Genomic DNA, 27,706 nt, shown 5'->3' with positions numbered 1-27,706 from the left:
ACTGGGCCACCATAATTAGGGTTCGAGCATGAGGTGCTATTGAAATTGAAGGAGTTATGTTATCATTAATATCTATGCTTTTCATGAGATAATTTGTACAATGAAAAGAGCCCATAAGTAGCAGCAGTATACAGTGATGATTGTATCGTTGGTTAGTGATGTTGATTACGTGAGTTACTGTCAGACTTACCGTCCCTGCTTGTTTCTGTGCTTCTTTTTTGGCCAGGTCTTTGCTCAGTAACTTGATGAGGTAGTCTGCTCTAGTCTGTAGCTGTTTGGCCTGTGGCTTCTTGTCAGGGTCATCTGGTAGGAGCTGATCAAATGCGGACACACTTGTCGTTATTGTACAACCTTTACTTATATTTTTTATATCTTTTATAGTTACAGATAAATGTATCCATGTTTTGTACAAAAGTGTGCATGCGTGTACTTGAACTGACCTTGTGTGTGAGATTGAGGTCCGGGTCCATCTTGATCATTTCCCAGCTGCCATAACCGTACTCATAGATTCCTATGAGAAGGCTAGAGTCATCTTCCTTCCCCCACTCAATGTCAAAGTGTGCTGCCTTTGAATGGCATGGAATCATGTACCTAATCATAAACAGACAATAACAATCCAGAGGAGAGTAAGACGACAAATAGAAGCCTGTAAAATGCCCTGGTTTCCTATATTCATTAGCATAAAATAAAACAGACCGACAATGAAACTCTGCAACAACATTGTGCACCACTATTGCTTTTTAGTTTGAAATTCCTGACTGGAACCGATATTAATGATTATTTAATATCGGATTATTAAAGTGATAGTTCGGAATTTTGGACATAAGACCTATTTTCCAACTCAGCCGGTGTGATGGAGACGTCTGGAGACGTTTTCAAGAAATTTCTTTCAGTTCATCTAGTTGCCGAGTTCGCTGATGCTATGGCTAGCGCAAGTCAATGATACAAGTTAGCATGGCATTAAAAACACTCATACCGACTCCACAGTGCACCCGAGGCAAATCGATTGTAACTGCAGACTATTGATGTACATATCTGTGTTGATAGAATGTTTGAAATAAAACTAACCTTGCAATTTGAAGGATTTACGTCTCAGCAGCAGCAGCAGCAGAGCGTCATACTTCCGGCAGCGGCGGACTGATTCCGCTGCCGGAAGTATAGTGCTGAGAAAGTAGTCCCTCAAAAATTCATGCGATGCAACGTTAGTTTTGTTTCAAATATTATTCTATCAACACAGATATGTACATCGATAGTCTGCCGTTACAATCGATTTGCCTCGGGTGCACTGTGGAGTCGGTATGAGTGTTTTTAATGCCATGCTAACTTGTATCATTGACTTGCACTAGCCATAGCATCAGCGAACTCGGCAACTAGAAGAACTGAATGAAATTTCTTGAAAACGTCTCCAGACGTCTCCATCACACCGGCTGAGTTGGAAAATAGGTCTTATGTTCAAAATTCCGAACTATCCCTTTAAGTAGGACAGGCCATTTATATTATTATTATTATCATTACTATAATTACTATTATTATTTTTATTATTATTAATAATAATAATAATAATAATAATAATAATAATAATAATAATAATAATAATAATAATAAGGGTTAGTATAATATTATAATAGTGTAAATAGTAGTGTAAATTCACAGTTTCAATTACAACCCCTGGCAAAAATTATGGAATCACCAGTCTTGGGGGATGTTCATTCAGTTCTTTACTTTTGAAAAGAAAAAGCCGATCACAGACATGACTCAAAACTTAAGTCATTTCAAATGGCAACTTTCTGGCTTTAAGAAACACTCGGAATTAAGTGAATCCATAATTTTTTTCCTCTGCTTGGTCTAAAAAAGTAACTCTTACTGACTACCACAATAGTTTTTCTTGATTTCTTTTAGTGCTTCTTTACAAAATTAAAAAACTGAATGACCATCCTCCAAGACTGATGATTCCATCATTTTTTGCCAGGGGTTGTACAAACGACAAACTGGCTGAGTTTAATGCTAGTTAGAATATAGTATTTTCTATGAAGATGAGTTGGATTTTTGCAGCAGTGGTGGCAGAGCCTCACAGAGTCGTGTAGCACTGCTGTGTCTAAGGAGCACCTGAACATTATTTACATAATTATACAGCAGTGCATATTTTGTTATACGGAACAATATACTTCCATCCATCGTCTACAGCTTTATCCTCCACATGAGGGTCACGGGGGGAGCGGTGCCAATCTCAGCTCATAGGGCAATAGGTGGGGTCACACCCTGGGCAGTTTACCAGTGACAATGTACTTCATTTTAAGTCATATTTATTACATACTTATTTTTATTTTAATGTGAGTTTATTTCTACACATTTTTTCTTGGACATGTTGATAATGTCGTTTTGGTATTACTTACCTGAAAAAAAAAAAAAAAAAAAATAGAGACATACATATATCATATATTGGACTGATACTTTTTCATGTTAAAGCAGTTCTAACCCAGTTTAATTACTCCTAACTGCAATTAGCATTTATTGAAATTCCTTTCCCAACATTCACTGTCTATTTACTTAATAGTGTTCTTGCTCACATTAATAAGAACACCACAATTTCTGTGTTGTCATGTAAAATATAGTGTTTGTTCATAAAATGTAAGTTGGCTGACCAGACTTTAAGACAGTGAACAACAGATAATTGTGTCATGCATCACGAGCCTTACTTTTTTCTCTCCTCTGGGTCGGCAGGAATGGCCTTGTGGAGTGGAGCCAGCTCTTCCTCATGAGAGATAACAAGTTTGGCGTTCACCTGGACTCCAGAGATCCTAAATGTCGGGCCTTTTACCTTACCTCGCCTGCCTCCTGATGACCAAACAAAATCGATCAAGTTCCAGACTTTGTCATTTCATTTTGAAGTTAAAGTGCATGGCAATTTACCATCATTTACAAAATGCCATGCTAATTGTAATTTTAGCCTTTATCCCCTGCGTTAGACACATGAAACACATATTTACACTGGGATCTGATGAGGAAAGATTATTTTAATTCATATAAAACAGGAAAATGGTTACCTGAGGTTTTGTCTGGTCCACAGGGGTTTTCTCGTAGTGTTCTCACACAGCCATTATGAACGGTTTCTGCCAAGCGTTTCAGGTCATGTTCAGACTTATCTACAAGTTCAGCATCACGAGCAATGGCATCCAACCTGTGTGATAAGGAGATGCATGCTGAGCAGACTGTGCGTTGCCGTTGCCATTGCCAATAAGAAATAATCAGTAAATCTGATGTTGCTTACCTTTCCAGAGGTCCACCAAACTTTTTGTAACTCTTTACAAACCTGAAAGTAGTTCACAGAGAAATTAATGACAACGTTGGAAGGAATATTTACTTAGCTTATAGCTACTGTGAGAAATAGGTTGCTTATATAATCACCTCCGGATCTCGGCATCGCTGAAACCCTTGATATTCTCTCGTGGTATGGTCCTGGGTCGCCCTCGCTTCTTTGGCCTCTTTCGGTCTGAGGGTGAATCACTGTCAGAACCAGAGTATCTCCTGTTTCTGCTTTGTCGGCCCCCAGAATTAAAGCTTATCTGTTCACAGAAACCAAAAAAATTAGGTAGCTCATCAAGAGTCCAAACTTGCCTCACATACAAATCACAGTCCTTCTGCAAACTAAAAATGCTCTTAATTATTTTTTTGACATGAGAGTACCTGTTTGGCACAATTCCTCATACGTGGTAGCATGTATATTTCTTCAAGCTCCTTCTGTCTCTCCTCTTCCTCCATCCGCCTCCTCTGCTCCTCAGGAATAATAGTCTCCCAACTCAGATGACTGCGCTCAGAATCCATGTCTATTTCCTCATCCTCCATTACAGAGAAGTTGGCTACCTACAGGTCATGGGAACAAACAAGTGTAATGTTAACTTGCTGAAAAGATGACAACAATAGTGGATTTGTGAAACCAGCTTCTGAACTCAAGTATTATTTTAACCTTGAACTGAGACAGAAGCTCTTCTCCAACTGTGGAGGGTCCAGGGTCATTCTCTCTGGTCTCTGCTCTTTTCAGGATCTCGTCAATGTCCATTTCCTACGGAACAGGTCTTGTTATATTATATATTATACAGTGGGGCAAAAAAGTATTTAGTCAGCTACCAAATGTACAAGTTCTCCTACTTAAAATGATGACAGAGGTCTGTCATCATTTTAAGTGGGAGAACTTGCACAATACTTTTTTGCCCCACTGTATGTATATACATTACACACACGCCAAAATATATATATACCTCAGACATAACTATAATAATGCACATACCTGAGGCTCCTGTTCTTCTCCCTCTGGCTCTTTGAAAAGCTCCTCAGCACCGAACTTCAGAATGGCAGAAAGCTCCTCCTTATTGAAAGGCGCTGAACTGTAAAAGCATTATAATTGGTGAAATAACAACAAAAAACAATGGCCTTTCTGAGAACCCTACAAATGCCATCAGGCCGTACCCAACAGGATACCCAGCTCCGAGAACAGGCTAGGTCATGTCCCGCCTCGACGAGCTCCACTAACAGGCCTCCCGACCTGTGCTGTGAAACCACTACAGGAGGCCCAGAACGCAGAAGCACATCTGGTCTTCAATCAGCCAAAAAGGGCATGTCATCCCTCTATTCCTTGAGCTTCACTGGCGAAATTCAACTGATGCTAGCCTACAAAGTGCTCCATGGGTCTGCTACCACCTACTGAAATGTTCACATAAAGCCTTATGTTACCCCTCAACTACACAGGTCATCCAAGGATTGTTGTCTGACGGTGCAAACACCTTGCACAAGACAATCCAGGCTCTTTTCATGTGGTGGAATGGCCTACCAAGCGCTACCAAAACAGGGGTGTCCCTGTCTATCTTCAAGAAACCCAGCTCTTCCAAGATACTTACTTAAATGTACTTAAATGTAAATGCTATAGCTGAAATCCTGGGCATTTTTGGGGGTGAAAATAAAGCCTTGTCTTGGCAATAGGGCTGCTACGATTAGTCGACTATTAAAATCGTCGACAACTAATTCAATAGGCCACGCGTAATTTTTTAAACTTTGTTTTCTCTCTCAAAACTGCCTGCGTCTGCCTCTATGTCTGCTTCCCTGTCCTTCATACACATGCGCAGTAGTGGTAATCTGGGTCAGTCGTGATGTCACCGGAAGTTATACCAGACGGGCTCCCGGTGGCAACGGAGATCAAAAGTGTGGGAGCATTTTAAAAAAAGGAAAAAAGTGTGCAATGCAATATCTGCATATAACATGCAATGCACAAGCACCTGAAAAGGAAGCACGTTGTCGCTGACAACCGCGATGAAGAGGGAACACTTCAACCTGAAAGCTAATGATTGTTATATAAGAGCAGCGGCATGCAGGTGCGATAAACTGTATGTTATACATTCAATTTACATATGATCCGATTAGTCGACTAATCCAAAAAAAAAATAGTCAGTGATTAGTCGACTATCAAAATAATCGTTTGTGGCAGCCCTACTTGGCAACACCATCATTAAGGAGGTGCTCAATGAGCACAGGATTACTAGTTTAGAGGGAAGTGGACACAAATGAGGGAATATAATCGAGCAGCACAATGTGGTAAATATTTCTTGCCTGGACGGAGCAGCACCAGTATGAAGGACAGTTTTCCCGGTGGTGTCCATCCTCTGAATGACCAGGTGGTCCAGCACCATTTTCTTCTTTGCTCTCTCTATAATGTCCTCTTCGACTGATCCCTTTGTCACTAGACGGTAGATATTCACCTGCCAGTGAACAAGCAAACAGTGAGATCCCAGGTATGCTTTACTTTATTAATATGTTGATACAAAACATCATCTTGAAAATATTATACATTATTTTAAGAAAAAAAAAAAAATCAACAGTTTAATCAAGCTAAGGATGTAGTGCGACAAAGACAGGCAACCGGACAACTTGCAGAGTCCAAGTATACATGAGGAGAAAATCCATTTATTGCCCGTGTACGTCTCTCCAACTGCATAGATGGTGCTGTATCTCTCTATGAGCTAGTGCTCATTGAATTAGTTTCCTGCAAACAGTGAGCACAACTTTGAGTTGGATTGTGCCCAAAAGGCAATTTTCCCATTGACCACAATAGTAAAAGAGACGCATTGATTATGGCATGGATTAAAATCATATTCTTAAGAGCTGCCACTATTTCCCTCTCCCTGTCTGTGTCTCACTCAACTTCAACCTGACCCGCCTGTTTCCTGCTTTCTCCCAGAGTCTGAACAGCACAATCTGTCACAAAAAAATGAAAAATAATGGCTCAATTATTTAGAGATTTAAACTGCAGCAGAATGATGTATTCTATAGAGAATGCTGAAAACATGCTCTGACTAATCTTCCCCCCACCACTTACAAGAGTAACAAACTGCAGTACAGAGTGTGTTAATGGGTGCAGCAATCCAGACCGTTAAGGCCATGGTTTACTTCCGCTCACCCAACATGCATCATGCAAATAACACGATTTGCATTATAACTTTGTAATGCACGCGCAGCACAGATATTGGAACCGCGTGAAAAGACCGCATTGGGTACGCGTGGACAACTAATGCACAAACAGAACCTCCGTCCCACCTGTATGTGGAGTATTAAGCCCTGCTCACAAAGCAGGAAAAAACATTTCAACAACAGAAAAAGCAGTTGCCAAGGATAGTCATCTGAGCCTCGACCTGGTGACCCTCGAACCAGCCGACACCCTAAATCCCCTTCCTGATGGACCGTTCAGCTGATGAGCTGCTCAAACCAGACGTGTCTGAGGAAGTTGTAGCATCATTCTCTTCTTCACTTCAATTCTTTGGTAGGAATGCATCCTATTGCGTCCAGACTTGTACCGCCACCAAATGGTGAAGTGGTATACTACAGGACCCTGACACGCGAGTATAGCAGGTTCTGCGGATATGCGGCACGCATGTGTGGAAGTTTGCCAGGGCCTTAGAGCTACTCTAGACTTCTGTCACAAAACAAACCACAGTGCAGCAGTCATTTACCAGTGCTGAATGAACGTGGTGCAGTATTACAAAGGAAGTTGTTTGTTGTTCAACACACAGGAATAAGAACTTTTGTTCTACCTTCTAAATTTTAATTTAAGAGCAAGACAGTTACGACCAAGACCGGCCGTTCCAATTAACGCTGTTTTTTAGTGGATATCTGCGTCATTATCAGCTCTACATATGGCTCTGACATTTTGTTATTACTTAACTGAAAAAATATATTTAAATATATATCTTACATCGCCATTCAACTAAAAAAACAAAAACAAATCTGGGGGGGGTGAGTACAATAGAGGCAGCTGCTTTTGTTAAAGCTCTGAGGTGTTATCTTCTGCTTAGAGTAAGTGAAATTTACTTAATAAAATCTTTAGTCTTTGGGTTTTGCATTTTACTTAGTGTCTGTATGTATCTACATTTGTGATCTATTGTTAACATAGCTGACACATGGCACCATGCTTACCTGTCTCTTCTGTCCAATTCTGTGGGCTCTGGCCTGAGCCTGCAGATCATTCTGAGGATTCCAGTCAGAGTCAAAGATGACTACAGTGTCAGCTGATGCCAGATTGATACCCAGACCACCCGCACGTGTCGAAAGCAAGAAGCAGAAATCCTGGGCACACAAGTGGATGGTGTGAATAAGGAACAGGCCTAGTTTTATTCAAATAAATAAACTGCTTTACCCTTTTCTAAAGTGCTTTGCAAAAGTCACCACCAGCATTGTTGTTTTTTATGTCTGCCCAATGCTGTGATCATTGGCATCTAGACTGGAATGCTGTGACTGAAAGTTGGTCTTATATATAGTAACTGTCATTGAGTTAATCTCAAAAGAGCAACATTTGAGATTTGCTCAATGACAATATGAAATAGTAGGGCAAAGTAACAGAAACAACTCCAGGTTTGAGGTCCAGGGCTGTGCTGTTGTTCAAGTGTAGGGGGAGATCACACTAAACCTGCAGAAGCTGCTTTTTGCCTGAATAATGTGTTACTTTGAAACTGCATTTCCTATACACGTTTCCTATATTTTATGGATGTGTTGCAATGAAGTGTTTAAAAAAATATTATACTGTATGGTCATTATAGTATCGCTACAACAAATCTAATGGTGGCCAAATACTTTTGCATATAGATGATAGAACTTACCTCTGAGCCCTCAGCATTAAAGTGGTCCAACGCCTGCTTCCTCATCTCTCCCTTGATTGAACCGTCTAATCTCTACACACATAGACAACATTTGAAATTCAGAATTTTATCAATGGGTGTACAGCAGTCTCACAAAGTGTTCAGACCACCAATCTTTGTGCATACTTTGCATTGTTCATGTCTGGTGTTTACCAAATGGCATTTCATTTTCTGCCCAGAGATGAGATGTATCAATGTATACAATTTCACAATATCATGAAATCAAAAGTATTGTCGATATCAGACAATAGGAGGATTGGGCAAAATGGTTTTGTTTCACCTGGGTTAGGGTTAAGGTTGCCATTTTATCCATGACTCCTTCACAGCAAGAAAGAAATTTCAAAATCATTTTTGAAATCTAAATGATAGCACTGGGAGATAAAAAACATAAAAAATATAATCTCCCAGTAAATATGTCTCCAATTTTATTATGGTGAGCCTAATGAAGTGCTTAGAGAGAGTATGTATACTTGATGTGTGATAATCAAGAGAGTGGGTCTACCTGAAAGAGGAATTGTCTACTCCTCAGATAATCAGCCAGGATATCCAGCATCCGTACCATCTGGGAGAAAATGAGAACTCTGTGGCCTCGCTCCTTCAAACGCAGCAGAAGTTTGTCCAACAGAACCAACTTCCCACTGCTGCGGATTAGGTGCTGTAAGAGTAAAGAGGGGCTTATAATTATTGTTGAATCTCCAAGTAATGCCAGGTCATATAGAGGGAAGGAAGAAAAATTCATTGTAGGGCTGAGTATTGCTCACATTTGATTTGATTTTCAATTTGATTTGATTCAATATCAGTTAATTTTAAGATATTTCAGTTTGTGCTTGTTATGAAAGAGATCTGCAAAATGTACAAAATGTTGACCTCTCTTACCTGACATTAAAAATACTAAAACATTTAATTGAGCCCAAAGTAATTAAATCAAGGCACTTTTGATTTAATATGACCACACAGCACAACTGCAAAACAGTCGTAGGTGATAATTCAAACTAACCGTACACTAAACGCGCTTACACTTTAAAATATTTGCCCTAGAAATGTATCATTAAAGTAATTACCAAGTAGCACAACTTTGCCATGGATATATGCCGTCTTTGCTCAAGGGGAAAATGTGTGATGTTATGTCAATTTAAGATGACAGTGGAGGACACAATCAAACTAAACCAATGAACTTCTGGCTCCATGTAAAATTTTACTTTACAACACTTTCTATATGTGCCTCCCATTTTTTAGGGAACCAAAAGAAATGGGACAAAGGAAACAATAATAAATCAAACATTCATTGTTTAATACTCTGGGTTTCATCCCTGGTGATGCTCTGCTAGTTCTCTACTGCACTGGTCTTCAGTTTCTGCTTGTTCTCGGGACATGTTGCCTTCAGTTTGGTCTTCAGCAAGTCAAATGAATGCTCAATCGGATTCAGGTCAGGTGATTGACTTAGCCATTGCATAAGATTCCACTTATTTGCCTTAAAAAACTCTTTGGTTGCTTTTGCAGTATGCTTTGGGTCATTGTCCATCTGCACTGTGAAGCACCGTCCAATGAGTTCTGAAGCATTTGGCTGAATATGAGCAGATAATATAGCTTGAAACACTTCAGAATTCATCCTGCTGCTTTTGTCAGCAGTTACATCGTCAACAAATACAAGGGAACCAGTTCCATTAGCAGCCATACATGCCCACACCATGAGACTACCACCAACATGCTTCACTGATGAGGTGGTATGTATTGGATCATGAGCAGTTCCTTTCCTTCTCCACACTCTTCTCTTCCCATCACTGTGGTACAAGTTGATCTTCGTCTCATCTGTCCATAGGATGTTCTTCCAGAATTGTAACAGCTTTTTTAGGTGTCGTTTGGCAAATTCTAATCTTGTCTTCCCGTTTTTGAGGCTCACCAATGGTTTACATCTTGTGGTGAACCCTCTGTATTCACTCTGGTCAAGTCTTCTTTTGATTGTTGAATTTGAAACACATACACCTACCTCCTGGAGAGTGTTTTTGATCTGGCCAACTGTTGTGAAGGGGTTTTTCTTCACCAGGGAAAGAATTCTTCTGTCATCACCACAGTGGTTTTCCATGGTCTTCCAGGTCTTTTGGTGTTGCCGAGCTCACTGGTGCATTATTTATTTTTAAGAATGTTCCAAACAGTTGATTTAGCCACCTAATGTATTTGATATTTCTCTGATGGGTTTGTTTTGATTTTTCAGCCTGATGATGGCTTGCTTCACAGTCACTGACAGTGACATCACTTTGGATCTCATATTGAGAGGTAACAGCAACAGATTCTAAATGTAAATGTCACTCCTGGAATCAACTCCAGAACTTTTACCTGCTTAATTGAAGATGACATAATGAGGGAACAGCCCACACCTGTCCATGAAATAGCTTTTCAGTCAATTGTCCCATTACTTTGGTCCCCTAAAAAGTGGGAGGCACATATAGAAAGTGTTGCAATTCCTACACCATTCACTTTTGGATGTAAATACCCTCTAATTGAAGCTGAACGTGTGAGTTAAAGCACATCTTGTTCGTTTTCAAATTTCAAATCCATTGTAGTGGTTTATAGAGCCAAAATGAAGAGAATTGTGTCAATGTCTGAATATTTATGTACCCGACTGTATATCTGGAGTTAAAAGTATATCCAACAGTCAGAAATTAGATCAACCTTGATGCTGCAAAAAAACAGACCTGTAAGGCTTCCACTCTGTTGAAGAACTCATTGTCCTCTGGAGGCTTGATAAGGTAACAGTGGTTACAACACTTCTTCAGCTCCATCATGATGTTCAGGAAACCTGAAGTACTGCCTTTGGTACCTTTACTCAAAGCCTTGTAGTTCCTGGTCAGGATCCATCTTATCAAACAATCACAAACACACAACCCTTTAAAAACTGCGAGGAAAAATCTTAGTAATACTACTTAATAAGCTTATTAAGACAACAAACCACATAATTTGAATAAAAGTTGAGTCCAGCTCTTACTTGTAATACTGTTTCTGGATAGCACTCATCTCTACTCTGAGGATCTGCTCCACTTTGGCAGGAAGTGATTTCTCTACATCCTTCTTGACTCTGCGCAGAAGGAAAGGTTCCAGTTCTTTGTGCAGACTGGTGTAGCCCGAATCTCTACCTTTACCATGGTCCTCCTCAAACAAATCCCAAGAGTGAAACCTTGAGAAACAAACACAACACGTGAGGTTATAGTGATACTGTCTGCTTATGTTCAACTTCCTTTTTTATCCACAGAAGATGCTTTCTCTATTACTTTGTAAAAGAAGGGTTTCATGGGTTTGTATCATGTAATGTTTCATGCTGGTACACTGCCATATATCACATTCATATCACATGCTCCTAGTGCTGGTTGGTATACTGGAACAAACTGAAAACCTGTATTTATTTATTTTTATAATATAAGTTTTCCGTGTAACACAAGACATGAAAACTATAGAAAAACAGAATATTTCTGAGCTGCACATATGCTTCAGGCTTAGCTGAATAAGTAACTGGTAGTAATCGCAGGAATGATCAAATTACTTCACCATCTTCGCAGAAACCTTGTTTGAGAGTAAGATAAGTAGTTAGTGCGACTAACAAAAATGGCCAGTGAGGCATTCAGCACAGGTGTCTTGCTTGCTGAATAAAGCAAAAGAGTCACCACAGCAACCCACTTTGCTGGCAGCTCTGACCATTAGCAAATTTACAGAGGTACCATTAGAGTACAATATTAACCAGTGGTTGAAATGGACAGGCAAGTACCAGCACTTACACAAGATGCTGCTACTCCATTCAGATTATCTGTCAAATGCATTATTATGGTCCAGAATAATCATTTACCAGGTGATCATTTACTTCTTGACGTTCACACTCACGAGAGTCTAGTGTTTGTTTCGAGTGTCTAATTTTTATTGTTAAACAAGAACAATATCTGTCAGGCAGATGATTATCTGTGGCGCCCCCTAAAGGGAGAAGCCAAAAGAAGAAAGAAGAAAAAGAACAGATCTATTCACATTTTGCATGAATGTTTAGCTAAATCCACTGACTTCTTGGCGCATTTGTGTCAAACGCCAAATAAAATGTGTGCTTGAAGTAGGGGCTGGACGATATATTGAAAATGTATCGTTATCGAAATGTAAGACGATTATCGACGTAATTTTGTCGATGTTGATATATTCGATAATTTAAAAAAAGAAAATAAAAGTAGTTTTTGGCTGTGTATGTATGTAGGCAGGCTACCGGCATGTTCATGTCCCTTTAAGACACTCGGCTGTGTACAGTGTGTGTTGTCATGTGACTCCACACCCTCTGTAACAAGCAGTGAAAGAGACGGTGAAGAAAGACAACGTGGCGGGTGCGGTAGCAGTTTTGCCAACATGCCGACTTTGTCGCTAAATCTGGTGACTTTCCGACTCCTCCTAGCGACTTTTTTGCCAAAAGCGACTTGTGACAAATCTACCGACTTTTGGTGTTATTGGAGTCTTTTGTGGTGTTTGGAAACTCTCACGTGAAAGCACATCTCCCTCTCAACAAGCAGCGGGTGCTGCCCGAGCCCGATTTAAACCCGACATTTTTTTTAATACTGAGCCGTAAATGTACACGTACGTCCACCGCACAGCGGGAGCTTGTTGTACCTGCTGTCACAGTCTAATTTACAACTATAACAGAGCCGCTGAGATCCGCATATGTTGCTAATGACGATACGCTTCCTGGTTTTTAAATGACGAGTTCGCGGTCAGGTCAAGGGCTCAGGAAGTGTCTCTGCAGTCAGAGCAGAGCGCAGTGTAAATGTTTCTTCACTCAGTCTCACAAAATAAATCCCTGCATTTGATACATATCGGACATTAAACACACAAACACACACATACATGGTCAATTATGCAAATTAGGCTATGAAGTCATCAAGCGTCGAACTTCTCGTTCATTTATCGCTATTGAAGTGAGCTGCTCAATATATTGTGATATTGATTTAAGGCCATATCGCCCAGCCCTACTTGAAGTTTAAATAATTGTTGGAAATGTTAAAGGGGAACTCCAGACTTGGCTTTTGAAGCCGACTCCGCCCAAAGCCTGATTTTGAAAATCTTCAAAAAGTGGACAGGGAGTAGTTGGGAGGGGTGAGTGAGCACCGCTGGGGTGTGATCATCAAGTGACAGCAAGCACAAACACAGTGGCAGCATTTCAATAAGTTCACACACTCACACGTCACACATGAAATTTCTCACACTGATAAGTGATAAAAGTCACCGCACATAAATTAGTAATCTATGAATCGATGACCCAAAGGCAGTTTGCTCTGCGTAGTTCATTCAAACAGCTGTCATGAATAAGCAGCCGATCAGAAAATGTTTATTCACCGTTACTGGCCAGAATGGACGTGCAGTGCTCTGGTTTACAGCTCCGCAGCCTGCTTCCATGCGGCTACACAGCTGGAGTAGCGAGATAATGTTTTTTAGGAGTTCTTCTTGCACAGAAATACTCTAATACTGTAAATGTTGTAAACAAAACAAACGGAGAAGTCTTTCTACTGATCTAATAAACATTAGCACGCTGAGATTGCAAGGAATTTTTCTGTGATGTAGTAAAGTAAAATACATTGTGGCGTCAACACAGGGGCTCGAATTTTCTCTTTATATTGTTGTAGGAACTGAGAGATAAATAAAGTATGTGAAAATATAAATGCAAAGAAGAATAAAATACTGTAAATAACTTTTTTTTAAAAACTATACATTGCACTGTAAATAAATCACATTATAAACAAAATATAAAGTATAGAAGTTAAATAGTTTTCTTGTGGTACTAAACCCACAGCAGGAAATTCCTCATCAGCACTTTGAAGCACTGCTTCTACTAGTTAGCGTGTGTGTATGTACATATACATATGTGTGTGTATGTATATATATATATATATATATATATATATATATATACATACACAAATATATATATATATACACATTTATATATGATTACTCTATGATTTCTATTGCTGTGTTTATATTTATAGTGTATATAGTGTTTGCAAAATACCTACATATCACATATCATATATCTGAATATTCTATTACTGTTAATCCCACTATGACTATTAAAATACGCCGAACCATGTGTTCTGTATCATAGCTGCACGTTTGACGTTTGCAGCAAAAAAAACCTGCGTGAAAATAAGTTTTGAATTCAGAGTTACGATTGAAAAAGTGCGAATTGAGCTGCCAAACAGATAGACAGAGTGGAGCGGGCGACCGGTCCAAAATGGCGGCCCCACGGCTCGTCAGCGCCAATAGGCAGTAGCGGTCGATGGGGCGTCTACTGTTATGTCTATGGTCGGGAGCCCCCCTATCTGCTCGGGGCCCCAAGCAGTTTGCCACCGCCTTGCCTGTTCATTAACTGCACGTCTACCCGTAGCGCGATGAAAGTGAGAAAGTGCGTTAATGCGTTATAAAAAATGTACGTGTTAATTCCACAAATTAATCATCTTGCGTTAACGCGTTAATTTTGACAACCCTAAAAATAACATTTTATTTATATAGCCCACAATTACAAAACACAGTTTGTCTCATGGGGCTTATCCAGGGAAGGCAGTACATACACCCATTTCTTAACACAAAATACGCAATTCGAATACTTTACACAACATTACCAACTGTTGGACCTGGATCCGTGAATAATATTTAGATAACCATATACACTAGTTTTTACCTGAAAAAAAGTAGTTCAGAGGTTTAGTTACTCTTTAAAGGTCCCCTATTGTGCAAAATCAACTTTTTAATCTTTTAGTACTTATATTTGGGACTCAGTGGGCCATACCAGTCCCCAAAATGTAAAAAACAAGACTCAGTCATGTTTTAGTGGTTCCACTTTGTGTAAGTATAGGCGATAAAACACGCGATGTTTACACCTCCCGACCAAATGTCGACAGTGCGTACATTCCACCGTGAATGTTGGCACCCCGCCAGGCAGAGTACTTCACAGCTCCACCGTAGCTCCCCCTTGTCCCTGTGAAATACGAGACTGCAGGCGAGGTAGGAAGAGCGGAGCACAGCGGAGCAAAGTGTTTTACACAAACTTCCAGCCTCAGAAGATTTTTGTCCAGTGGATATATTTTATTTATGAAAAAAATGTTCACAAGCCCTTTGTTGTTGATCGTGTATGTAAATTCCTATACTGGAGGGACACCTTGAACGCACCAGTTACGTGCCTGCGGTTAGCGAGTGACATGTGTGGATCGGTGATATGAGGAGCACGCGTTTGAAAGCACTGCAGAAAGATGTAGATGTTGTCCTACATTTCTTCTCAACCAAAGGCTGCCTTTCTGTCGTGTTTCCACGTTCTCTCCTCGTGTTGTTGATCCACACACCAGTTGGAGCCGCAGTTACACTGGTGCGTTCAGGGTCTTTTTCTAGCACGGGAATTTACATACACGCCGCGCGGCGCATTTATCGTTTTTCTTCGATTTTTATATGATCGCGAGAAGCCAAAATTGTGGTCACTCTATGCATTACAGTGAAACGCAGTAACAACAGGTAAACGGACATTACTATGGGGTATATGGAGCGGGGGTTGTGACGACGCTGCATGACAATAGGTGATAAGTGGCGACAGTTAGATCGACACTCCCCTGGAAGGAGTGGATGTGTATTTACCTGGGTCTCATTCACATGTAAATGAGCAGGCACAAAACCGAGCGTTCTGAAAAAGGCTGTTTTGGCAGAGTTATTGAACTGCTATTGTGCTTCATCCTTATAATATTTTGACTAAAGCATGACACAGACATGTTCATTAGGGCACCAGGACCTAATTTAACTTGGGTAAATAGGGTATAATATGGGACCTTTAAAGATAATCTAAATATACAAATTGGTAAAATGTGAAACGTAAGTCCAGTTTTTAGTTATTTTAATAAATAATATATTAAATATTTAAATAAATTAGGGCTGTCAAAGCTAATGTATTAATTGTTGAGATTAATAAAGCTGAGATTATGAAATAAAATAATTTAGCGCAGTTAGTTTACGTACGTTTAATTCTGGTGTACACTGACCTCTGACATTTATACGCACAAAACAGTCACTTGATGAAACATAATGGTGTCTGAAATGCATTTTGTCTGATTGTTCATTAATTTAGTCATTAGAAGAAAAGAAAACTTCGCAATTATTCTAGATGAACAAATTTCAAATGTGAGATTAATTCGTTTTAAAAAAGAAAATAAAAAAATCTAATCGACAGCCCTAAAATAAATAGATGTTTCAGAATAAAAGCCCCTGTGTAGGCTCCATATTGTATTTCACTTAATTACATCAACACTCTTGCAAATCCAGTATTATCTTCTCGCCCTTCTTCAGTCACTGAAACATGCGTTTCATGCGTTTACAGTACATAATGCAGTTTTTGAATTACTGCAAGAAATCTGCCTCGCAGCTCAAGCTGAGCCGTGCTGCACACTAATGGACTCCATGAAAACTTTTTTACTGGTTACCCATGACCAAGTAGACGTATATTTTAATTGCACCGTGTCCAATTTTGGTTGTAAAATGTGACCATTTGGTCACTGTCTGGGGCCTTGAGCAGGGGAAAAAACTAAAACTTGTGAGTGACCCCTCAAAATCAAAGTGTTTAGTTGTAAATATATATACATGTTATACTGTATGTATACTGTACGTTGAAGTTACTTCATGTTTTTTTCAGATTGCTTTATTTAGAATAACTGAGGCTTTTATGATAACAGTATTTCACAAGGAAAAGTAAAAAATATAAATATAATATATATAGGAGTAGCAAAGTGTCAAAATACATTCATCACAATTGAAAAACTGTTAGCCAACTGATGTGACCTACTTCTCAGGCATGATGAAGTGCAGCAGGGACCAGAGTTCTTTTAACGAGTTCTGCAGTGGTGTTCCTGTGATCAGAAGCCTGTGATTGGACTTAAAGTCAATCATGGTTTTGTAGAGGAGGGAATCATCGTTCTTCAGTCGATGTGCCTCATCCACACCAATGAAGGCCCAGTTAACACTGCCCAAAAATGACTGGAGACACATATACAGTCATGTTATTGGCTAGGGATGGGCGATTGAAGCAAAAATGACAGTGGACAGTTGCTGGGTATTATACAATGCTTATTGGTATCTGCCCTCCCCCCCCAACTCTACAGCACAACATAAAAGGTTTAAAAGTGAAAAACATGTAAACCTACAGCAACTCGAACTTGAATGTGGCATAAACAACAAAGACAACTGAAGTAGTTGCTGACCTTATCTTTGAGAAGAATCTCATATGTTGTGAGGATGATGTTAAATTTCAGCCTCTTGTTGTGAACATGCATCCACTCATGAGTCCTGATCTAATAAATGAAAACATGGAAGAAAAACAAGTAGAGATCAAAAATGACACCCATCAATCAACTTCAGTCTTTACCATTGCACCTAAACACCAACTGAATGAAAAATAATTGTATTAATTCAGTATACAGGACCAGGTGCACAGCTGAGTTTGTGAATCATCATACCATGTTCCTGCTGCTGATGTCTCCCAGGTACACCACAACATTCATCTGAGGGGCCCAGAGCAGGATTTCTCTCTGCCAAGAGGTCAGTGTAGAAAGAGGCACAACCAGCAAGAAGGGCCCATACAGCTGATGCTCGTTAAACAGGTAGTTGAGGAAGGAGATGGTCTGGATAGTCTTTCCTAAGCCCATTTCATCAGCGAGGATACAACTGTGTCCTCTAACATTGGTGACAAAAAAGAGGAGAGTTCAGGTTGTGTGACTGCTACAATCTTGAATTAAGAAGCATCCAGCATATGACCATGGTGTTAAAACATGCAATTGGATGCAAAGCTTGAAACAAATGCGGCATTGTTCGCTTTGATTCTTGGGTTTCACTCATGACTCTTCCAGTAACACTTCCAGTAAAGCCCAATTTCTACTCCTGCGTAAAGTGCTCTGCGTAGGTTACGCAGAGACTCTGCGTCGACGTAGAGCCTGTCGAAGAGCCTCTGCGTCGTCTCCGACTGCACAAAATATTTTTTAAGTGTCCGTCACTCCGTCAAGGGACAACGGAGACGGCAAGAGCTGCGATTGGTCCTCAGGACAGGCCCAGCGGAGCTCCTCTGTGCCGGATCACAATGTTGTGTTGATTCAGGGAAATCCTGATTAGTCAGAATGAATCATTAGTCAGAGTAGTCAGAATCTAAAGACTGCTTGAGTCTTACTTGCACCAGGAGTGGGCCATCCAGTTTAAACTGTCCAGTTGGTAGTCTCGCAGCTCCAGTCCATCACCTCCTATGTATGATGGCTGTTTCTTCATGGGTGCAAACCTGGGTCTCTGTTTGAGCACCTACAGGAAATACAAGCAACAAGTTAGTATGTTCTATGGTAGCCCTGAAGTGCAAATCACCAACATAAATAGGAAAACACAACAACATTAACATAATTCACAAAGACTCAAATCAACTGAAAACACAAAAAGCAGTAAACAACATTAACTGAAAACACAAACCCAATTTGGGTAACAAATATATGTATGTATATATGTGTATGTATGTATGTATATATATATACGTATATATGTATATACACACACACACACATATATATATATACACACATATATATATATATATACACGCATATATACATATATATATATATACACACATATATATATATATATACACACACGCACACACATATATATACACACACGCACACACATATATATACACACGCACACACATATATATACACACGCACACACATATATATATATATATATATATATACACACGCACACACATATATATACACACATATATATATACACACGCACACACACATATACATATATATATATACACACGCACACACATATATATATACACACATATATATGTATATGTCTATATATATATATATGTATATGTCTATATATATATATATATATATATATATATATATATATATATATATATACATACATACGTGTATATACCTACCTTTACAATGAAATTTAAAGGTAGGTGCATGCTGTCAAACAAGGAATGCCAACGATTCCGACAAGTGTGCACGTTATAACCCCCGCAATGTATGTATGTATGCTTGTTACCCAAACACCAGGTAAAACTGACAAATGAGCAGCTGTTGGAGGTGGAGCCCGAATATCAACTGAATATCCAACTTAAAACTAATTTAACTGAAGCTGGCGCTTTACTTCCAGTTCAAATCGGTGGCATTCCTTGTTTGACAGCATGCACCTACCTTTACATTTCATTGTGTTTAGGTTAATGTCGTTCTGCTTTTGGTGGCGTCTGTTTTATGTTAATGCTGTATTCTCTGCTTTTAGGGGTGTGTGTTTATAGCATTTCAGTTAAGTTTGTGTTTTCACTTAATGTTGTGTTTTCTCTTTTTGTCATTGTGTTTCAGTTAAAGTTGCTGTGTTTACTGCTTTTGTTGTGTTTTATGTTAAAGTTGTTGTGTTTTCCCAAGTTAATGTTGTCATGTTTTCCTATTTGTGTTGGTGATTTGCACTTCAGGGCCACCATACTGTTCTCACCAAGCCATGCTAAATTCAAACTGATTACACATACAGTACACATTACAAATATGCTACACCTCTGGCAATAGACTTGGCAGTACAATACCTTGCAATCTCTGAAAGGAATGGCCTTTGACTGGTTTCGGTTCATGTAATCATCGATGCATTTCTGGAACTTTTTGCCAATCAGACCACCATCTTCCCAGCTAACCTCTGAGTATGACAAACCCTGCCACTTGCACAGGTAGTCTGGATAACCAGCCGCTGACTTCTGGTTTGAATGGCCTGGAATTCAGAAATGTATTATTTTATTTAAATCCAATCACATCAATTAATTTCAGATTAAACTGCTTCATATAAACATTGAATACACAGTAGAAAATGCACCTATGATTCGCTCCACTAACTGGTACTGAGAATGAAGGTCATCCATCAACTCCTCCTGACAATTGAAATATTCTATGTCCTCTGGTGAAGCTGCCTTTAACCTGTGGAAAAGAAAGGAAAGCAAACAAGTTGGCAAGTGAAATTAACTGTGACAGACTGCCATTGTCTTATTTGCCCTGCCATAGTCTAGTTTACTGCATTCATTCTCTGAGAAAATCTACCAGTACTGCTTGTCTAGACCAACGGATCAAACTTTTAGTAACTACAGTAACTAAAATGTTTCACTTCAAAAACCATGTTTAGCAAATGGAGTCTCTGTACATAGACAAAAACTGCGGTCCGACTGGAATGGATGTGAATACATAAACTTGTTTTCATGTTGTTTTATGTTTATATTAATGTAAATTATTGTATAAAATGTGATTTTGGCACAAAACATGGTGTGTGCCGTGAAACGTGACACTACGCTGCAAATAGCCTACTCTTATTTTGAAAAACCAACACCGGAATTACCACCTGCCTGTCTAGCTGCGGCGCGCGAAAGACAAAGAGAGTTGAGACAACTCTCTGAGGTGGAGGGAGAGAAAAGGGTGAAAGAAAGGTACCTAAGCTAGGTTATATTTGATACAGTTTTGTTCACAACATATTACCAACAAAAAATAAGTCAATGATCAAATGGCCAAGACCGCAGACCTCACTCACTCACTCTCTCACTCTCCCTGTGCCAACAAGGCTTCACACTCTATGCGTACACAGGTTTAGATGAAGAACAGACAAATGCTGAGTGCTGATCAAGAGTTTTGTGCAAGCAATTTAAGGTCCCGACTCGTCCCAAATATGACAGGCTTCATTCAGTGATTGAAACCGCACTGCCGCTGCGTGGATGTGTTTTTCCACATTCAAATATTAATTTTAAATTTTAATTAATTTGTCGGGATAGATGCATTATTGATTGGTTAATACAGGATACACATCATTTCTATCATCATTTCAGAGATATTCTTATTTTTATTTATTTTTGTACCACTGACACTTGTTAAAGAGAGATTACTTTAGGCCTAATAAAGCATGTTCGAGTCTTTGGTTATACAGTAGAGAGAGATTATTTTGTTGTAGATTTATTTTTAACTGTAAAACATAATTTTCTATTGATAGCGGAAAACCTGTTACGTTTCAGATACACGTTTTGAACAGCACGACATAATGTTAGCCTCGGTAATGCCCAGGTAATTGTTTATTTAAAGATGTTTGACTGTATTCAGTATAGACTAGTTTAGTTAACGTACATCTTTAATTTGTTGTTGTTTTGGCCTAGTGATACTGCAAGATCCTGTTTTCAATTATTATTTTAAAATTCATGTACCGGAAATCCTATAGTAAACAATGTATTTAGAAAATAGTCATAATTTCACATTTCAAAATTCATGTCAACTCCTTTACTGGCAATGGAATGAAACATTTTCAGTGGGTTTACCTGCCGTTACAACACACAATTTAAATAGTGTTGGTGAATTTATTTTTTGTTTGTTTTTGTATTCCTTTAAGAGAGCAGAAGGTGTGCGATCCGCGATTATGTCGGTGTGAGCGGCGGTGTAAGGAGCGTGGGGGTGTGTGTGGTATGAAGAGGGGGAAACGAGATAGATCCGAGCAAGTTGGCCGACAAACTTGAGTAGAACTGTACCATAACTGTATAAATACTCAGCATACGAAGGCAAGAGGTGTCCTTCCATAGGTTTACCTGCCGTGTAGTTAATTGGGTCATTGAACGTGAAGCAAAGTGAGTCAAGCTACTTGTGCAGCCCTGGAGAACAGCAGTGTGTCCTCCCCTACGCTCTCTAACTACAGTCTATTTTGGAAAAAAACGAGGGTAAGTTGCGTTTAAATGAGCACCAGCTTCTAGCTGCAGGCGCCGCTGCTTTAGAGCAAGGCAGCGCATATCTCCAAGTGTAACCATTGAACGGATCCGGTTTTACTGCCACAGGAGTTGTTCATCTTGTAATAAAGATCTCATCTCATCGTTTCATTGCATTTTCTCATTATCTCAAGGCAAAAATAATTGCTTTATTAAATAGACTTACCATTTCTTCTTCTCCTGGTCTTTCTTTTTAAAATTGTCCAGTTTCTTCATGCCCTTGACATTCTGCAACTTCAGTGTGTCCTCCGTCTCCCACGTGTTGTGGATGTGGGCCCAGTTCTTCCACTTGATCAAATATTGGACCTCACCAGCCTCTTTGTTTGGTTCAAAGTCGGAATTGGGATCCCCATCTGCTTCTACAGCATATACAGTGGTCACACTTCCTATTGCTGTTAGGGCAAAATAAATGAATACTGTGTTACATGCTTGTTTCATTTATATGGTTAACAGTAGAAAACAAATGATGTCCCTTGTGCTTTCAGATCAAAGTGAATAAGCTTAGCAGGAAAGCTAACACAAGCAAAAGGAATGTAAATACTTTCTGAGAAGGAAAAGCAATTCTAACAACAATTCTACCACACACGTGAGATCCATCTAACTGTATTTACCGAGGTCAGAAAGTCAGAGACACACATACACAGAAGCGCAGTATAAAATATGAAAGAATCAATGGAATAAATGCCTATGTAGAAATATTATTTTTTAAATTAATTCAACAATAACAATTTTTGTTAAGAGCAAAAAAATTATAAAAACTTGATATGATCTTAACAGAGTTTTGTGGTCTATTGGTTGCACCCTTACTTAGGGATGGTTACTGAAAACCAGTGCTAAATGGGTCCTGGTGCAAAATCGTATTTTAAGTACCGTAATATTGATAAGCATTGATGTTAACATTGCTGCTAACAGTATTTTTGGAAAAAAATATTGCTCATTAAAATTGATGGTTGAACATAATATAATATTATATCAATAAGTTAATTTAAAAAAAATGAAATTTTATTAACATTAAACTTAAAATAACTGCTTTAAAACATCAAACGTGTTTTTTTTAAACTAATTTTATTTAATTATTTCTCCTACAAATAACCAATAACAGAATAAAAAAGTCCAGAATTGATAAGCAGTAACGAAAAAGTAGTAGTATTTAAAATTTTATTGATATCCATCTCTACCCTCGGGCCAGCGAGCTTGTGTTTAGGGTGGGGGGCACAAAAAAAATATTTGCACCAGGGCCTATCGCCATGATGTTACGCTACTGGAGTAAACAAAACCTATTTTTACTTGAAAAAACAAAACGGAAAAACTGATTTTGCACAGGCACTGTTGACAGCGCTTTATCTGACATAATAATTACCCACACATCTTGCACTCGCTTAACTTTTTACCTGCGGATGCTTATCCTCTCAGGTAGCCCCCAGTGCTGTGTGAGTGAGAGGGGGAGTAGAGCAGCAAAAGCCAATGTGTGATTCTTTTAAAGATATCTTTAAAATATTGCATTACCTTTACAAAGCACTTATAAGTGCCTGTAGCAAGACACCTGTGAAGTTTGGACAATCGGTTCGAGATATGCGAGTAACACACAGACAGACACAGACGTTCCTGGAACATCTAAGATGGATGAAAATACTCTCTTATGAGTCTGTCAGGATTAGGGATGCACAGATTGATTGCCTAGTGACCGGCATCGGCCAATTTTCACGTGATCGGCCATGATGACAGAGAAATACCGATCTTATGCCAGTCAAATGCACTTGTGTGAGGCATGATCAACAGTGCGCAGCAACAGCAGCACACGTAACATGAGCCTTTTTGAGTTTTTTGGCCGACGTAAATTTGGGTGGCAAAAAATTCTCACCGGCCAAAATGCCAAAATGAAAAAATGCCAAATAATTAAATGAATGATTCAAGGGCTGTCCACACGGGAACGGGTTTAGGTGAAAATCACAAAACGCTGGCCCCTCACCCAGAGCTCATACATCCATGGTTTATGTGTGTGTCTATGACTTTGTGTGGACGCTGCTCTGTGCTCACAGAACTTTTGAACTGTATTTACTTCTGGCAGAGAGTCATGCATAAAAGTTGTACAATACTTGGAGTTTATTAAAGCCTTTTATAAGATCAACAATAATGATGATAATATTAAAGCAAACGGAGCATCCATATCGGAATAGTATCGGTAGATATCCAAATTCATGTATTGGATCGAATCGGAAGTGAAAAAATTATTCGGTGCATCCCTTAGTAGAACTTGTTCAATTTGATGTCTTGGCCCCAAACGTTTGCCCAAAGAAGTAGTTATATCTCAATATTGATGCAACACAATTGAACTTTTGCTGAGCAGCAGCAGCCTCTGGAGTCATAAATGGTGACTACAGGTGGCTAGTGTGTTAAATTCTGTTGCTCTCTGAATCTATGCTAATGCTTAAGTGTTCTGGTAAAAACACAGCCCTAACACCACACAATAGATAAACAATTCATATCAATCATTCTGGTGGCAAATGGGGAATATATTGAAAAACTAATGAATGAAAGAAAGAATAACCAGTCAGGCTTAGTGATGGTATCAGGAAAATAACCTTATAACAAGGGTATGACAGGAGCACAGTTCTCCCAATTACAAATTATTTTAAAGCTGTTATTTTAAGGTATACTGTCTGAATGCATGGCATTATCAGACAGTATTATCTCGCTTACCTCTTTTTCTTCCTATCCTGCTGTCCATCACTCTTTCAAGTGTTTCAAACTCATCTTCCTCAGGCTGTGGGACATCTTCACCCAGAACTTCCACCACATCATCCGAGTCTGTCTTCAGCTCCTCATCTTCCTTGTAGCTGATGTTGACCGTGGCCTGCCGCCGTGGCCCCGCAGATGCCACCTTCTTGTAGTTTTCATCCTCATCCTCAGAAGACGAGCACTTCTTGTTTTTCTTCTTCTGAGTGCTGCTTTTCTTCCCATTTCTATAATTCATCCTGACACGACAAGAAAGACATTATCAGGGGTTTTTCTAGAAAAAACAGTGACATATGATGGGGCCAGATTGAATTCAATACCAGGTCTATGCTCAGACTCAATAACACATAAATTCATTAAATGCTTATGGGTTATTCTACGAAAACGTGCCATTTTGCATTCTGAAAATCTGATTTTCAAAGTATTACTTTATTGCGTTTAAGGACTTCAGGGTTTCCTCCAGGATTTTTTTAAACAGTGGGGGGGGACTGAATGTTTTTCTAAATACATTATTTACTATAGGGTTTCCGGTACATGAAATGAAAATATGAGTTAAATAAGTTAAATAACTACACTAGTCTATACTGAATACAGCCAAATAAACATCTTTAAATAAAAAAATTACCTGGGCATTACCTAAGCTAACGTTATGTTGTGCTGTTCAAAACGTGTATCTGAAACGGAACAGGTTTCAGCTATCAATAGAAAATAAAGTTTTACAGTTAAAAATGTATCTACAACAAAATAATCCCTCTCTCGACTGTATAACCAGTCGCAACATGCTTTATTAGGTCTAAGGTAATCTCTCTTTAACAAGTGTCAATGTTACAAAAATAAAATAAAAATATCTCTGAAATAATGATAGAAATAGTGTGTATCCTGTATTATCTAATCAATAACACATTTATCCCTGCAGCCTAACCCATTTATACATTACAGGGCTGTCAACGAATATTCTATATCTGAATACGTTTTAAAAACAGATATTTGGAAATTCATATTGAGTGAAAATTAATATTTGAATGTGGAAAAACATCCACGCATCCGCAGCGCTGCTGTCTGCGTTGTGAGTGGGTGTGCACTGCATACGTTCATTAACGTTAATATATTTGTTTCAATCACTGAATGGAGCCTGTCATAATATGGGCAAGAGTCAGGACCTTAAATTGCTTGCAAAAAACTCTCGATCAGTACTTGTTTGGCACAGGGCAGGAGGGAGAGAGAGAGAAAGAGCGATTGAGCGAGTGCAAGCGAGTGAGGTCTGCGGTCTTGGCCATTAGATCATGTATTTATTTTTGTGTCTGTAATATGTTGTGAACAAACCTGTATCAAATATAACCTTGTTTAGGTACCTACCTTTCTTTCACCTTTTCTCTCCCTCCACATCTGACTGTTGTCTCAACTCTCCTCGTCTTTAGCACGCCGCAGCTAGACAGGCAGGTGGTGACTCCAGTGTTGGTTTTTCAAAATAAGGGTAGGCTATTTGCAGTGTAGCCACCAAAAACACCATGTTTTGTGCCAAAAACACATTTCATAGAATAATTTCCGTTAATATAAACATAAAAACAAGATTAAACATGTTTTTTTTTTTTTTTTAAATACATTATTCTGAAGGTGTGGCGGCCTTCATTTTGCCGTGGCGATGCGCCACAATCAATTATATGTAGAGGAAACCTTGAACTTACCTGTCAGAAAAACATGTTGTGCCATCTCAGCCTGCCATCTTATTTATTAACTTAACTTATTTCCTAATAATCAATCATGCACATGTGTTTTGTCAATCGCGTTACCAACACCAAATTGTATTTAAAAAGTGTTTAAAGGGGGGGCATGCTTGAGCATGAGTAGTGACTAGACCTGTCTTCTGAAGCTCCCGCAGGAACCTATTAAATTTCAACATTTTGGACCTTGTAACTGTCCAAGCTTGGTTGGAAACACAAATTAAGTGACTTTATTACCTCACGAGTGGACAAATACCTTCCAAATCAGCCAAACAACAGAGTGGGAGAGGCAACTCGGACTCTCCGGTTAGCATTAACTACCAAACGGGTACAAAAGCTAACAATATGGAGGCGCTGGCTAATGTAGTTACTGCTGTGCAAACCTTTATCAACTCATTTCGAAAAGAAAACTGGGCATCTATTGCCTCTCTACATTCGATTCCGAGTGTATATGGACAGCAAATTACTGATGTAGAGGACAGTATGAAAGAGTGTGATAAGAGACTGACCAGACGGCAGAATATATACGTATTGTTGGGATACCAGAAAATGTGGAGGGTCCATGACCATAGGAGTTCGTTACCAGGCTACTCATTGATGTACTTGGTGAAGACAGTTTTGAGAAGCTACCGTCAGTGGACAGAGCCCACAGAAGTTTGGCCCCTAAACCAACAAATGGCGACTATAGACCGCAGCCATTCATTGTCAAGCTCCACCACTTTCAAACTAAAGAGTTGATTCTACGCCTCACCAGGCAGAAGGGCCTGCTCTCTTACAACGGATCAAGATTTCACATCTTTCCTGATTACAGCCCAGATGTCAACAAACGACGCACTGCCTTTGATGAGTCCAAAAAGAAGCTCCACGCCGCAAAGATCCAGTTCGGCCTCTACTACCCAGCAACTCTGCAGTTTACACACAACGGGAGACGCATGAAGTTCACCGACCCTGCGACGGCGCTGACTTATGTCAATAACAATTTTACTGCTGACGACAGAAGTTCTGTTGTACACGCTACTGAAGAAGGTGATTGAGGTAATGTTGATGATCGGGTCAAAATGCAGATAACTAATTAAAAGAGACGGTGATCACTAGATATGGTTATTCTGTCAATATTACTGACAGTATTTTTTTCATTATTATTTATCATGATATTATTTTATTAGTACCGTCTTTGTGGCAATGGACGTTTTTTCACACCTAACGCTACATATGTACGCCCTCCTAATTTTTCATTTATTTTT

General features: G+C 39.2%; 1 protein-coding gene across 1 annotated transcript in view; it reads right to left on the bottom strand.

Annotated features, from left to right (window-relative positions):
- Positions 1-27,706, bottom strand: part of chd1 (chromodomain helicase DNA binding protein 1) — a 56,884-nt gene that overhangs the window by 10,168 nt on the left and 19,010 nt on the right. The window contains exons 6-28 of the mRNA XM_083902510.1: positions 24,706-24,980; positions 22,172-22,397; positions 20,094-20,194; positions 19,813-19,991; positions 18,385-18,509; positions 17,681-17,897; positions 17,426-17,515; positions 17,011-17,201; positions 11,161-11,349; positions 10,871-11,033; positions 8,680-8,832; positions 8,139-8,210; positions 7,459-7,608; positions 5,599-5,747; positions 4,286-4,382; positions 3,965-4,060; positions 3,685-3,861; positions 3,406-3,563; positions 3,269-3,310; positions 3,045-3,178; positions 2,697-2,835; positions 441-591; positions 191-313 (exon numbers count right to left, since the gene is read on the bottom strand). Of these exons, the coding sequence (XP_083758636.1) occupies positions 191-313; positions 441-591; positions 2,697-2,835; positions 3,045-3,178; positions 3,269-3,310; positions 3,406-3,563; positions 3,685-3,861; positions 3,965-4,060; positions 4,286-4,382; positions 5,599-5,747; positions 7,459-7,608; positions 8,139-8,210; positions 8,680-8,832; positions 10,871-11,033; positions 11,161-11,349; positions 17,011-17,201; positions 17,426-17,515; positions 17,681-17,897; positions 18,385-18,509; positions 19,813-19,991; positions 20,094-20,194; positions 22,172-22,397; positions 24,706-24,980 (3,397 nt within the window). The remainder of the gene's footprint in view (positions 1-190; positions 314-440; positions 592-2,696; positions 2,836-3,044; positions 3,179-3,268; positions 3,311-3,405; positions 3,564-3,684; positions 3,862-3,964; positions 4,061-4,285; positions 4,383-5,598; positions 5,748-7,458; positions 7,609-8,138; positions 8,211-8,679; positions 8,833-10,870; positions 11,034-11,160; positions 11,350-17,010; positions 17,202-17,425; positions 17,516-17,680; positions 17,898-18,384; positions 18,510-19,812; positions 19,992-20,093; positions 20,195-22,171; positions 22,398-24,705; positions 24,981-27,706) is intronic.

This window comes from Microchirus variegatus (assembly GCF_963457635.1).
Source record: "Microchirus variegatus genome assembly, chromosome: 16".
NCBI lineage: Eukaryota > Metazoa > Chordata > Actinopteri > Pleuronectiformes > Soleidae > Microchirus > Microchirus variegatus.
This window is presented reverse-complemented; position numbering and strand designations above follow the sequence as displayed.